At 37.1% G+C, this 15,808-nt stretch overlaps 1 protein-coding gene across 2 annotated transcripts in view; it reads right to left on the bottom strand.

Moving 5' to 3' along the window:
• Positions 1–2,627: 2,627 nt before the first annotated feature.
• The window catches only part of RDX (radixin), a 28,372-nt gene continuing 15,191 nt past the window's right edge, over positions 2,628–15,808 (bottom strand). For both annotated transcript variants that reach the window (XM_063305805.1, XM_063305806.1), the window contains exons 6-14: positions 15,173–15,256; positions 14,593–14,739; positions 14,207–14,303; positions 12,080–12,243; positions 10,698–10,828; positions 9,300–9,460; positions 8,222–8,314; positions 7,464–7,706; positions 2,628–5,032 (exon numbers count right to left, since the gene is read on the bottom strand). In XM_063305805.1, the coding sequence (XP_063161875.1) occupies positions 4,868–5,032; positions 7,464–7,706; positions 8,222–8,314; positions 9,300–9,460; positions 10,698–10,828; positions 12,080–12,243; positions 14,207–14,303; positions 14,593–14,739; positions 15,173–15,256 (1,285 nt within the window). In that variant the 3' untranslated portion in view covers positions 2,628–4,867. The remainder of the gene's footprint in view (positions 5,033–7,463; positions 7,707–8,221; positions 8,315–9,299; positions 9,461–10,697; positions 10,829–12,079; positions 12,244–14,206; positions 14,304–14,592; positions 14,740–15,172; positions 15,257–15,808) is intronic.

Genomic DNA, 15,808 nt, shown 5'->3' with positions numbered 1-15,808 from the left:
CCATTTTTGCCAGGCTTCATGCAAAGAGTGTATGAACTGTCCAATTTTTTCCAGAACTTATCTACATCGGGATATCTTGTAGGTGAAATGAAAAACACTTCAGCTTCCATTGTCTTGAGGAAATATCACATCAATCATTTCTAAAACACGCCCTCTCCTCCAAATGGTTGGAAAAATTCAGTTGGAGAATCGAGTGGAGAGAGTTCTAGCAAGAAAGTTGCAAAAACACCTTTTGTTTAAAAGATTGCAAATTTCCAAATAACAGAAGCACAGAGGCAGGCCTTGGTAGACCTCAGAATCTTCTGTTGCTCCTTAATAAGTTTCTATCCTAAGGGTTGCAAGAGATTGTACTTTTGTAACCTGCATAGAGACACAGAAGAAGAAACCAAGCAGATTTAATAAACTATTTAAGAGCCTTACCCATACAAGCATGGTCATTTAGCTCTGTGACAGCAATTAAAGCTGGGGATTGGCCATATTGTACCCTCCAGATATTTTAGACTAGAATTCTACAGGCCCATCAAACATGGCCAGAAGCAAAGGTTTATAAGAGTAACTCAAAACATCTGGAAGCTCCAGTGGTTTAGAATCAAGACAGAAGTTGTTGGCTTTAGGGTCCCATCAGCCTTGACTAATTGTTAGGGAATAATTGTAGATTATTAGACTATAGGTTCCCCTGCCCCCCCCTCCAATGTGGTAGAGAATAAGAAAAGCTATGTTCCACAAGACATTTGAAATTATTTCTCTATAGATTGATGCTAAAAATGAGTGTGGAGACATGGTCATAATTCCTTCCTAAATTAGGACCATTTGGAAGTCACAATGAAATCCAAAGGGTTTTGGAGCACAAACATAGTATACTATAAATAAGACACATATATAGTTGACTTGTCTGGTAACTCCAGGTATAGGTGAAGTTTGGGACACTAGTTTCAGTGGTACTGATGTACCCTGGCTATATCTAGAATTGGATAGAATTCAAGAATATAACCAAGTTTCAAGTCTTGAGTCTTCAAGGGAATTGTAATCCCTTTTTTTCTGATCTGCCTTTCAACAGGTTGAACAGCTCTAAAGTTCAGTTTCACCTTCATCCAGTTTTGTGCTGTCGTGAGGCACCAATTTGAAATCACTTCGATTTTACCAGAAGGGTAAGATGGAGCTTTATGCCATGAGCACACTGGTACCATTAAGCTCCATACAACTTTTTCCAGCAGTGTCACATATACGTTAAATAGCACAGTCAAGTCATAAAGGATTATAGCGAGCAGTCTGGAATCTGAACTGATAACTTCCATATGAATGTGTTCACAAAACATGCTTAAATTTATTATCTTTTTATATATCACATACTGATCACAATTGTATACCAATTCTCAGTGACTAACTGAATTAAGTAATATTCTGGGTTCACTTTTACACTGAATCATATACAGTGCTAAATAGACTGGGTTTACACAATGTGCTAAGCCAACACCCCCCCCCCCAATCTAAAGTAAGGCTGTGGATATGCAGTATCCACTGTGGATATGCAGTATCCACACAACAGCTGTGGATATACAGTAACGTGATCCAGAATTTGGTGGCTATTGGGTGGAATGAAACAAGCTGAAGTTGAACCCAAGCAGGACAATTACTCTTTGTTCATTGAGATGCTCTGACAGCTCTGGTGGTGTGCCTTGACAGAGTAGCAGTACCTCTGAGAGATACAATGTCCATGAATCTTCCTGGTTCCATCAATTTTTGGTGGATGTGGATGGATTTAGTTTTCTTGTTTTTAGTCAATGATTTAAATCATACCATGGACATTTTATTGTACTGTTCTTTTTTACAGTTGTGAATTGCCCAGAGTCTTTAATCAATAAATAAATATATTATGACTTTACCTAACCGAGACAAATCTACTGTGTAGGCACAACCTATGTATACATGAAATCCTGGTAAGAGTTCCTAACAAAAATGTCAGCATTCCTTTGAAAAGTTTTAGCCTCGTAGTCATCCTGAAAACTATCTAATTTCAGCCCGTCTGCTTAAGTTCATCCAAAAATCTTCATAGCATGATTTGTCCTAAGTAATACCCACCAACTTACAGAACTGGAGTATAAGGTCAATTCATCTGCATGGAATATCTAAAATTTTATGACAGGAAATTTGCTAAGCACAAATCAGTCTCCATGTAAAAGAAACTGATATTATGAGTTTCAAAAACTAGGCAGCTTTGAAATTAAAAATGGAATTACTTTTTATGTATAATACTGAGATTGAAATGAATTTCCTCTTAAACTTGTATTGATTCAGGCACTGATATTTTACCCTATTCATGCAAACATGTGTGGCAAATATGGAACAAACATGCACCAAATTCAAACTGATCTATGTACACCTTCTCAGGCTAATTTATGAGAAAGAGAGGAGGCTTCAAACATTTAGATCAGCTTTTTGTCCATTCCAAAATGATTGTTTTCATTACAATCCAATGTCCTTCTCCCTCCTTAGTTTCTTATATTTTATTGTATTACTGTCAAAGTGCATGGATCACATGTTTTCCTGAAATTTTTCCTTAGACCTAAGAAAATTACAATTTTTGTCAGGAATGATAGATTAAATAACCACAGTGAACCTCACAAAAATCAACTGTATTCTCTTTATTGTTAGCCAATGAATGTTATTCAAAATAATAGATGGTTTTAACTATAGCTTAATTTTACAACACAAAACATGATGCTAAAGAGGAGGAGGGGAAGCATACGAAAATATCTTCACCAAGTATTTTCTGAATGCCTTGGCATCAATTAGTCTTTCCCCAACAGCAGGTGACAACCCATTACCACCAATTTAGTCATGGTGAAAAACCTTATTACAGATGTCAATTCCTAGAAAAATAGTCAGAGTTTTATAAATGGATTAGATCCATTTAAATACTAAACTATACGCTGTAGATTATGAACAGCAAATTCACTGGTACTTCTCTTTCCCCTTCCATGCTAATAGATTAACATAAACTAACATGGCTACGCATGTGTACCTATTTCAGGGAAGAACCATACACAACATTCTACCTGTTATGGCAAATTTTTGGAACACTTTAGAGATTCATGTCTCAAATTCACTGCATGAAAAGATGCAAGGAATTTATTTGCCCAATCCTGCAGTTGGAAGCAGAAGTACCCAGGGCAACCAGAGTTTTGAGCACATGCACAACGTTTACACACCAGTCTATGCAAAATTGCTCAGCCATCATTATTCCAAAAATAATGGGTGTATGTGTACTTTTCACAATGCCCTCCCTTAGATTCAGGGGGAAAAAAAACCTAACCTTCAGTAGGGTTTCTAAGGAACTTGTGCATGAATGGTTAATAAAATGGCAATTTTCATAGATAAGAATAAAGTTGAGTGCATAATACCAAACATAACATAGCTGAACCATCCTCAGAGAAAGCAGGACTTCTTTCTCCCAACTGTTAAAGTTCATTAAACATGGTATGTAATTTCAGTGTCATTTCCATAAATACGGTATTCAAACCCAAGGTGCCAATTTTAATTAGCCATTCCATAGGTAAGGGTGAGTCATACTGATTCCAAACATACATTCAATATTCTTTGAGTGCATGCTGAACTTCACCCTAAAGATTTGCTCATACCTCATTTGCCCTCATTCTGCCACAATTCCTGTGACTACATTTTCTGAAAACACAATAGATTTATGTCTCAGAATTAACATGGAAGGAACAGGAAGAAAGTGCAAATGGGCCCTACAACTAAGTGCAAGAGAGCATTGTTTTATGCACTGACTTCATTAAATGATTTTTGCAACAATGTTAATTTAGTACAAAGGTATTCAGAAAACATAACCAAACATTTCACACCTCCTATTGGATAGTATACCAGTGACAGGTTAAAATTAAAAATACATGATTCAAAATTTAACTTGACAAAAAGGCAGCTGAACACTTCTTGAATACTATAAATCTATCTGTAATGTAACAAAATATTAAAGAATAAAGGCTCCTAGATTCACGTAGTGTTTAACTATGCAGAACATAGCTTAACACTGTTAGCATTTCAATGTGGTGTTTCAAGGACCAGTCGTCATGTTTATTACAGTGAGGTAGGATTCTGTCCCCTTCTTGGGACTGATGTTTTCGTATGCTCCCTTGTCAGAAAGGTCCAGGTTTCCCACACAATTTGTAATAACATCCAGTGAATGAATGCAAGAGAAGGACAAACTAAAGTATTTTTCCCTGCTTTTATTTGAAAAACTAAAAACTTTGGTATAACAGACTTAAGCAAAAGACTACAGGTAATGTTCATATATACATATATAACATATATATGAAAGAAAAAGGTGCTGGAACAGCTACCTGCCATCTAGACCTTTGTGAACAGGCAGACAAAGAAAACCATCAATGATGACAGGACATGAAACACCAAAGAATTCTAACCTACAAAAAGAAGCCCTTAAAAAGGTGTTACAAATTTAGCAATATCAAAATCCTCACCAATTTGCTAAATGAAAACAAACAAGCCAAAGTGCACAAACGCCAAAACTGAAGTCAGTTGTAAGGTAAAGTAAATTATCAATATTTGAATTAACAGCTTTACTACCATGAGACTGCTGTTCCTTCAGAGGACAAAGCATGAAAATAAAATATGCAATATAAAATCATGGAAATCTTGTCAATCACCTCCAGAGAGCCACGGCTGATAGACTGCCTTACGGTTGAACGATTTTTATGAAATATGTTTTAACCACAAACTGGTATAAGTGCTTTGGCAAGGTGAGGTGTGATCCTTTCACCTGCGGAAAGGCCTGTATTTCTCTGCTGGTGGTTCAACTTTAATGAAGAACATACATGCAAAGAAATGGCTCTCACATTGCTTCAAACTCATCAATCCGCTGCTTTGTATTGCCTTGCCGGATCTGTCGAAGGGTCTTGTACTTATCACGGCCTGCTTTAACATTCTCAGAGTGAAGGACATCATTCTGGGTTTTCTTAGTTTCATCTCTGGCTTGGGCCAATTCAGAACTTAGAGCCTATTGAATACAAGTATTAAGGAAGGGGTTAGATATTGCCGTAACATTTCAAGCCATCAAATTCAACAGTCTGTCATACAGAACTTATTTTAGTCTTTTAACTAAACAAAGTTTTAGATAAAACAAGGGAGTGTCCTTGTACAGAAAGTTAAAAGATGGTTATGTGGCCTTAGGGACAAATGACAACAAATTTTGTTACCAGAATTTTAAAAATATGTCTTATTTATAAGTATAAATGTATAAATAAGACATACAGTCTTAACAAAAAGGCTGTTTGGAAGCAGTTGGCACTGTACTCCAGAAGTTTGCTTTAATAATATCCCTATTTGTTCCACAGTTGTTTTAAAACTGTTATTATTTCAAAGAATTATCCAAACCTTATATATACAATTACTCCTTCATATATTTGGGGGAAGGAGAAATGATGTGTTAAAGAGAGGGATGTAAGTTAGATTATTTATTTATCTATCAAAATTGTCCCACCCATCTCCTTCCACTAGAGGGACTCTGGGCAGTTTACAACAAAATAATCAATAAGACAATAAATATACAATACAATTACAATGTATAAAAATACAATATATAAAAATACAATTACAGATAAACAATAAATTACAGATAAAAATAAAATCCAAATGGCAGATGATCTAACTCAGTTCTTGTAAGCGATGAGCGCTCTAGGGCACTAACCATCCCCAAACATGACTCTCCTCCCTGCCCCAACCCAGGTGGCAGAGCCAGGTCTTCAAATTCCTCTGGAAGGCCAGGAGTGATGGGGCTAGCCTCACCTCTGGGGGTAGGATGTTCCAGAGGGCGGGAGCTACTGCAGAGAAGGCCCGCCTCCTGGACCTGCCACAGAATTCTCTTACCGACAGGGTCTGCAGCATGCCCTCTCTGCATGATCAGGTGGGACAGGTTGATGTAATGGGGAAGAGGCAGTCCCTCAGGTAGCCTTGCCCCATGCCATGTAGGGCTTAAAAGGTCATAACCAACACCTTGAATTGGACCTGGAAGCAGACTGGTACCCAATGCAGCTTGTGCGGTAAAGGTGTTATATGCACCTTTCTAGGGGCACCAAAAATCGCCCGTGTGGCTGCATTCTGGATCAGCTGTAGCTTCCAGTTACGCTTCAAGGATAACTCACTGCAATAGTCTATATGGGAAATAACAAGGGCATGAGTGACAGTTCGAAGGGCTTCCTGATCCAGTAAAGGGCGTACCTGGCGCACAACACGAAGTTGCGCAAAGGCTCTCCTGGCCACAGCTGCCACCTGCTCTTTGAGCAGGAGCCATGAGTCCAAGAGGACCCCCAGATGACACACCAGGTCTGTCTGGGGCAGTGCAATCCCATCTAGAACCAAAGATGACAAAGTCCCAGATATGGAAGAGCCATTAACCCACAGCCACTCTGTCTTACCAGGGTTCAGCTGAAGCCTGTTGTTCCCCATCCAGACCCCCACAGCCCCCAGGCACCGAGAAAGGGCAGTCACAGCATCACTTACCTCACCTGGGATGGAGATGTACAACTGAGTATCATCAGCATATTGACGATACCTCATCCCATGGTGGCGGATGATCTCACCCAGTGGTTTCATGTAGATGTTAAAAAGGAGCAGAGAGAGTACTGAACCCTGCAGCACCCCACAAAGGAGGTATCGAGGGTCAGATCTCTCACTCCCTATCACCACCAGTTGGGACCAGCCCTGGAAGGAGGTGGTGAACCAGCACAAAACTATGCTGCCCACCCCCAACTCCCTGAGCCGCCCTAAAAGGATACCATGGTTGATGGTATCAAAAGCCACTGAGAGGTCAAGAAGAGCAAGGATGGATGCACTACCCCCATTCCACTTCCACCAGAGATCATCCATAAGTGCAACCAATGCCATTTCTGTCCCATATCCAGGCCTGAAACCTGACTGAAACTAATTAGTTATTTACATATTTAAATGATCCACTTCAGTGCATCATACAGATTTATATAGTTCAGAATAATGCTTATTCTTAGCACAAGATTGTCAGGAATCCTGCTTACTGGTTTTAATGTCTTTCAAAAACAAACAGTGCTTTTACATCTATTATGGAAAGGGTTCTAAAACTAAAAAGGAAGCTAAGCACAACAGGCCATTTTAAGAGTATCAATACAACTAAAATTTTCAGGGTTTGGGGGAGTAGAGGAATCAGGAGACTTCAACAGCCTGGTGCCATCTAGATGTTCTCTCTTGGCTTCTGATTATAGGAGTTGAAATCAACACATCTAAGTGTGGACCAAGAGCATCTCATGTCCCATTAGGTTTTTTATTCTAAGTGGGAGATATCCAGGAGGCAACAGCGTAAAGAAAAGTGTAACATATCCCAATAATATGTTAAACTCAACCCTAAGAGAGCCCTTGATTTTCAGCTTATATGACTGGCTGCTATTGACCTTGATTACCTGAAGCTGTTTCTTAACTCGTTCATTCTTCTGTGTTTCTGTGATACGTTCTTCCTCACTTCTGTGGTTCATAATGCCTTCAGAAGCCAGTTCAGCACTCGCTTCAGCATTATTCTCATCTTGTTCATCATGTTCGTTATCTGTGGGAGGAATTACTGGTGGGGGCGGAGGTGGGGGCGGAGCTGACATTACAGTTTTCAGTTCTTCTTTGGTCTTTTCCAGATCTTCTTGGGCTGCAAAAGCCTAAAAAGTTGCAATAATAATAATGTTAGTACTTATACACCAGAAACAATACAAAACTTTTCAATTAGGCTGGAGAGAATGGGGCTGCACCAATTTAAGGTACATATTTACAGTCATTGCAGTCATAATGAATAACAAAAGCATTTTCAGAAGATTCTAAATAGCTTTTGTGGCCTATAAATGAAAATCAAGATACTCATTTAAACTGGCACTTCACAGAAGCCTAATTAAAAATTATTTGGAGATGAATGATAGACAGATTATATCAAGCCACACTTGTTATCTACCTGAGGAAGAGAGAAAGGGCAAATATGTACAGTATGTGGCTGTTGTTCTTCTATCATACTTGTGAGGGTGGAGTAATATTAGTACAAAACTAGGTTCCAGATGATTTAAAAATACATTTTTTAGCAGGCAGAATTTGACAAGTAGTGTTCTGGGCTCCAACATACAGTTCAGAATTTTTTATCATCAAAAAAATCTAGCAATAGTTTGTTTACTAGCAAAAGGATTACTTTATGTTGCCATTCTGAAGCTTCTTCTTCCTTCTTTTTCTTCGCTTCCTCCAAAAGTGCAATCTTCGCAGTAAATTCAGCAAGTTCTGCTGCCTAAGAAGCAAGAAAAAAAGAGTTTTCAGCTTTTGAACAAGTTCATAAAATGGCCTAAAATACAAAAACATAATTTTGGCATTATAATTTTATTTATTCAACTTGTAAACTTCAACTTATTTATTCAACTTTATTCTAGTGGCAAACCTATATTCAAAGTAACAAAATAAAATCCAGCAAAATCCAGTAAAAACTAAGAGCATCCCCAAACATAGTTTAAAATAATGAGGGTTATATCAACACATAGTAAAAAGTTCAAAGAAATAATCCAAATAATTGTATTTTCTAAGACAAATATGTATGGACATACATAGTAAAGTAAAAGGCCCATGATAATGAAAAAGAAATTTGCCTTGCACTGAATAACAAAATGTGTTCCAGGCAGATCTTACATACACATTTTCTAGAAAGAATGAGACCTTTTCTCATTGGAAACACAATCCCAATTATCCTTCAAACAAAGCAAAACAGTCCCAATATAAAATCACCATATTCTCTTAATATTAGCCAATTTTTAATGGGAACCAGTATGCAGATGTTTCAAATAAACAGAGATATCATAAAAATAAAAACATTACAAAGGCTGTTAGAATGTTTGACTTAAAAAGAAAAAAAGAAGCCAGAAAGCTGTCTTGGAAAAAGCTTTCCACTGGTGTAACATAAATTAACGATTTATTTCCCCCATACGATTAGTCAGCCAATTAATTAGATACATTATGGAATTTATCCCTCACCTCCCTAAAGACTCAGTTTGTTCCTGTCGTGTTACAAATTACAATCTTATATACACTCTTAGAGATTTCTGCTGGCTACCCCCAAGGCTTTTAAGGGCCACATATGGCCCCAAGTCCTCAAACTGTGGGCCTCTCATCAGTTTTTGTGCTTAAATAAGATCACAGGGTCATGAACTTATATCATTAACTTCATTTTAACACTATGACAACAAAACATTCCAACACAATCAGCTTTGTACATGAAGTCTTACTAGCTGTTCCTGATTCTTCATCTGATCTGCTGCCTGTTTTGCCAGAGCAGCCTTCGCCTCTTCAGCAGCTCTTCGTTCTTTTTCCAAACGTTCTGCTTCCTCTTTTGCTTTTTTTCGTTCCTGATCCAGCTCTAGAGCTCTTCTTGTTTGCTCTTCCAGTTCTGTATAAATGTTTATCAAGAATATCAAATAAGTCAAATACAAGTTTTACCAGTCCAGATAAAAAATGCAAAATTAGATAATGCCTACAAAAACTACTGCTGGCCTGTAGTTTTAGTCAAGAAAATAAAGTTGTCTAAGATGGCATAAAATAATCAGGCAGAATTTGTTTCCACTATAACTCCAGTCAGTTTTACGCTCAAGCAACCTATTCCAGTTTTTTCTCCACTTTACCATTCTGAAATGAATAGGCGTGTTTTAAAAAAGAACTTCAAAACCTGAAGAGGATAGAGTTATCTCACTGCCTAGATTGCAAAAAGTTTCCATCCAAGTCTACTAAGTATCTGAATTGTCAATATCCTATTGGGAAGGCAAAAACTCCCAATATTATAGGAAGTGAAAAACAGTTCGCCAAATACATAGCAGCCTTGACGGAGCAGGACTTGCCCCATAGTGCTTGGGAACAATACTCTCTGGTAATGCATATGCTCTGCACATAGGCAGAATTCAAGCACAGCATCTGGCATCTTCAGTTAACAACAGTATATATTAAGTAATGGGAAAGTCATTTGCCCAAAATCCTGGAGAGCCAAGCAAAAGTGGACAATCCTGGGCTAAATGGACAACAATCTGACTCAATATTCCTTCAATAAATTGCAGAAGCATTTTAAATTCTTGGGCAACTTCATCTAATTTTAAAGTCCTCAGCTCTTACTTACGGTTGAAAAAATATTTCAAAATTCCTTAGCAAGATTTTAGGAACATGGAACTTTTCCCATCTATATTTTATTAGACATTTAGCTCTTAAGTGATTATTCCAAGCATACCAGTTTGATTTATGCAAAGTATGAGCTTCAGACTGATTCCCTAGCTGGGTGGAACAAACCCAGAATTTGTCAGTGAGTGAGAAAGCATGGTTTGCATTTGTCATCTGTGGGTGGGAACTCTGAGTTCCCAAGCGCCAGTAATTATGCTGTTTATTTCTTGCAGCACACTATCCATTCTCACGCACCAGTTTGGGGAATTGCTGCTTTCTGGTGCCTTAATGCAAGCCATTAAAATAGATAAAAAATGGTGCATTGTAAAAACTAATAGAAATATTTTTTAAAATATTGGCTAATATTTTGTTCAAATATTATTTTGTGTAATGAATGCTTTTGGAAGACTTATAAGAGCTTTTCAAGTCATAATGTACTGTCATTAATAAATCAAGTAAAAGAAAAGTTAAATGGTCTTCACCTTTTTGGGCCTTCATTGTCTGTTCTTCAATCAGTCTTAGTCGTTCCATCAATTCTTCTTTTTCACACTCTATTCTTTCCTTCTCTCTTTCGGCTATTTCCCTTTTCTTTTTCTCATTCTCTAGTTGGGCCCTAAATAGAAAGATATATGTAAAGATAAAGCACATGCACAAACAGTATTCATTCCCACAGATAAATCAATTTATTCAAACCCACAAAATTTAATCCAACAATATGCTAAGTGATCTACTGGTGAAAAATCCTACTGTAAAAAGCTAGGTTTTACAAGTACTCATGTTGTTGCATTTCAGGTGTACAATATTTGGCTGATATATCACAGAATAGAGAGCAAGCATGGCCTTCAACCATACTGGCTAGGATTTCTGAGAGCTATAGTCCCATAACACCTGGTTGATACCAAGCAGGCCAATGCTCTTTTTAAAAAAACATGGTCCAACTCCCTAACATTTCAGCCAGCTATGAACAGAAACGAAACAGAATAACCGCCAAACACTTTTGCTGACAATCAGCATAATGAGGTCAGCGGATAATGTTTCTACTTCATCCCACTGAATAACAATTTAATGCATCTGTGCCACTAACACATGATTCTAGCATGCTGCACCAGAAACGGTTCACATTTTCAACATGGACTAGAATACTAGATTCTGTGTAACAGAACAATGAGTAAACTGATCTCCCATAGGAAAACTGAAGTTTTTCATTGCAATTGCTCAATCTCTGGCAATTTATGGTACCAATTTAAGACTTGGTAATATGAAAGTGGCACTTACTGGAACTCCCCTTAGTATCAGATCAATATGTATTAAGATTCAGCCTGCCTAGTACATAATGGTCTGATGTCACCTAAGGGAACATACAGTAATCAGGTCAGTACAAGCAGTTTGTCTTTCCCAAAAGTATCAGGCTTCCAGTAGAATCCAATTAAAACAGGCAGGCTGCTCTCACTGTATTTTCTTAGAACTGTGCCACACTGCTGGTAAAGCATACTTTTAGGACCACTGACCAGAGCCAAAGAAAGACAGGAAACATGAACAACCTTAATTCTCTCTATATTGGAGAAAACTGTAGCACTGTAAATGTTGCTGATTGGAGGACCACGAATCACTTACCACTGTACCCAATCAGATAACATTGCTTTAAATGGCACATACCACGCATAAGAGATCTAAGGTACTATATTTACAAGCACTGCTTAATAAGTATTGTCTCCCATTGTTTTCAGACAATTCTGTCTCCCTGTTCAAAAATATAGCCTAATGTGATATTTTTCCTCAAGGAATTCCCCTGAAGATAGGACATGAAATTAGTTCTATATGCTAAAAGAATTCCATCCTGCATAAGTAACTGCAAATATCCTACCTCTCCAATTGTTTTTGGTGTTTTTCTTCTCTAGCTTGGGCCTTCATTTGTTGAACTTCAATTGTATCTGGTTTTCTCCTTCTCATGTATAGCTCATGGTTTCCCATGCACAGTGCCAATATCCGCTTATTAATTCTCAGACGGGGTGCATAAAACACAAAATCCTAATGAAAAATATTTAAGTTACCAAAATTTCACTTATGTTGTAGAAACAACTGTTTACAAATATAAATATTCTAATTTCCTCTTAAATCAGATTTCAGCATCTTCAGTCTTTCACTAATTATTCTCTAACAAAGCAGTCTTCAGGACTAGTCAAAGCTGTTCTGGAACACATTAATCAGTGGTCTGGAATTAGCATGTTAACATACTCAGAAACACAACCACACTTACATCAACTTAGTAATTATAAGTGAAAAATGATTCATCAAGAACTGGGATGATTATGAAACAAAATGGCAGATAAAATTCAACTGGCACTTGGGAAATGATAAACAAGAAAGAAAAAGAAAATATAAATCACATACACACATACTGGTCATGGGCTAAAACTCAAACAATAAGCTTCACTTTTCAATAGTGAAAAAGTAAGTTCACTTTTGAGAATAAAATGTGAAGTGATATATACCATAATTACATTTTAAAATATTAACGAGTGTCTAGTTAATTTCATTTTAGAAAAAATGTTAGGAAGGGTCACAACAGAGGAGCTGTGATAAAAATAAGGTGGTTGGGTTTTTTTAGTTTAAGACAGGCAAGTAAGCCACAAATTGCATGCACCCTCACACACATACACAATTGAGTGTTTGTCCACTGCCAGAACACCCAGAACTTTTTCTACAAATGTTAACAGTAAGCTGCTAAGGTACAAGTATGTGAATTCCTGCTCTTTTTAGGCAGAAAAACAAATTAAAACCAGAGTAAGCCTTAATTTTGATTCACACAAATAATAAATATCTTAATTTTAACTAGGAATTATCAGAGTTGACATCAATCACATTTGGAGGGCACCAGATGTTTCAGATATAATATTGTCCAAAGTTACTTTTATATTCCCAAGGCCATATTGATTGAGTTAATTTATATACTGGGGCCTAAACCAATCATGTTTATTATAGCCTGAAGCCAGCACACTTAAAAGATATACTGGAGCTTCAACTGACTCATTGTGGTTTACAAGAACACCATATAAAATCAACACATACAAAAAGAAAAGTAAAGCAGGGATAAAAGTTACGATGCCAGCCACTCATAAAAAAAAAAAAGGCTTTGAATAGTGTGCAGAAGAGTTTTGTGTTCAAGGCCTTCCTGAAACTTGCCAAGGTTTGCCAAATCTCTGTGGGGAGGCTATTCCACAACATATGGACCACAGAAGAAAAGCTCTGATTTTAGGTTCCTTGTGGGTGTGGAGCAAACTAAGTCTCCTCACCTGGATTGAGCATCCTGGACAGTTGGTTCTCTGTGTGTGCGGGGGGGGGGGGGGAGAGCAGCCTAGAGGTACTTAGGAGTCAAGTCCTGTATGGCTTTATAGACGAAAATCAACACTTTGAATTGCATCTGGAAGCCTCCTGAGAGCCAGTGCAGCCTCTGCATCACTGGTGTAATACAACTGTAGCAGCTTTCGCCTACAGGCATGTGGGCCAATGCATTCTGGCAAGTTTCTGAGCGGTCTTCAAAGGCGGCCCAATGAAAAGCATATTGCAGGCCACTCTTGATAACAAAATACTGGACTACACCTTATTTTTTTATTGTAAAACCAAATGGAGCTCCATTATAATTGTTGGGACTTGAGTGGCATACAAGATTAATAAATCAGTATTATTATTATTCCACGAGCCCACAATAACTTGAGTATTTATCATTTTAACACATTACTTTGTGATTAAAAACTCTAATTCAGAAGGAAATAACAGGGAACAACAGGAGACATGGGATTAATTCCAACATAGCCAAAAAAGAGCGACACTGGAAGCATAAGCAAGCCAAACCATAATTGAGAAAATCCATGAATACAGCAAAATAAGTTTTGAAAGTTACAAAAGACATTATTTGTAGATCTAAGAGGCAGAAGGAAAAGAGCAATAGATGTATATTGGTACTGATTATACCTCAGGCATATTTACTTACAGGGGCCTTTTTATCAATGGGCTTTATCACAAACTTTTTGTCATTAAATGATATATTTCTTATCTCACTCCAAGGAAAACCAATTTTCGGAGTCAACCTTTAGGGAAGAAAGAAAGAATCTTTAATAAAATAGCAAACATTATTTATGGGGGAAAAAAGAACACAGGAACAGATGTAGGGCTAGGCATGGAAGGATAAGAGACAAAACTCATCTGCATCTATCAAAAGGAAAGGATTAATCCTTACTAGGTTCCTCTGCTCCATCCTGCCTTCTGTACTAGATATCCTCCTCAGAGGCCATATTTTAAATATATATTTGAAAGTTACTGAAAATGTAATCCTTGAGCTGTACTACAGGATCAACAGAATAGTATTATGCTACTTACTTGTCATCATGTTCATAAATATTCAAACCCAAAGCGTCAACACCAAGCCACAACTCAGTTCCTTTTTTGTTTTTAATTTCAAAATAGTTGACTCCATACATTTCCAAATCTTGTGCAATTTTGAGGTACTCCAACATAGAATCTTCCCTGCAATGAAAATAACATAATTTAAAACCAGATAAAATGCATAGCAATCATAGGCCTAGCCTGCAAACGTTAGTTTCAACTATGCCCCTTTATTCTCAATGGATTAAAAATACTAAAGTATATACCAAATCCCATCTATCTCTAGTAGGAAGTAACTTCTACTTATTTCAGTGAGAGCCAGTCCCAAAGAAGATGTGGTCAAGGTTGATTACTGCCAGATTAAAATAAAAATATAAGAACATATTGACTTAATATGATCAGGAATGCTTATTAAAAATTAAGTCTTATGTACTGGAGTAAATTAAAATTGCTCTCTGGATAACTTGTTTCACTTATACAGTCACAAGTAACAGGGATTTTGTAGGAGTAAAATAACTATTAAACAAAAACAAGTAAATTTCCAAAATGTCTACAAAGATGGTAGGGAAATTACCTCAACATCCCTCTGTGTTCTTCATGCCAGTTTTGTATTCTTTCTTCCCACTGTTCTTTTGTCAGTTTATGTTGTTCCAAAACACTATCAAAGTAAGATTTATTTTTATTTCAATGATTTATAAGGCAGCCCTCTCACAAGGAAATTCACCTGTTTGCAAAATGATAGGAAAGACAGCAAAGAAACAGCCTCCCTACTGTTCCAGTTGTTTGGACTTCTCCAGTATATCCAATAACAAGAGATGTGGAAGATATATGCAGTGTACCAGGAGGGTATCAAGTTGTTTGCCCCAAGTTAAACTTCTAGAAATCCCAACCTTCTATATTAGAAAGTTCAGGATTCACAGCATTCAGGATGGGTTATTACAATCCAAATTAAAATTCTTTACTTTAAACCAATAGCAGAATCAAGCAATTCTTTTGGTGGGGGAGAGACAGCAACACAATCACCCAGAAACTGACATGTATGTCTAATTATCAGTGCTATCTTATTCAACTTTAGAAATGCAATTTAATGGCACAGCCATATTAAAGAAATTTCAGAAAATGAAGTCCTCCTGGTTAACTGAATTGACTCTGCTTTATCTTATGTCATGCATCATTTTAAATTCCAAACAACAGATAGTAGTGGGTAATA

Source organism: Candoia aspera, chromosome 5, assembly GCF_035149785.1.
Source record: "Candoia aspera isolate rCanAsp1 chromosome 5, rCanAsp1.hap2, whole genome shotgun sequence".
Taxonomy (NCBI): domain Eukaryota; kingdom Metazoa; phylum Chordata; class Lepidosauria; order Squamata; family Boidae; genus Candoia; species Candoia aspera.
The sequence above is the reverse complement of the archived record's forward strand: the minus strand, read 5'-3'. Positions and strand labels throughout refer to the sequence as shown.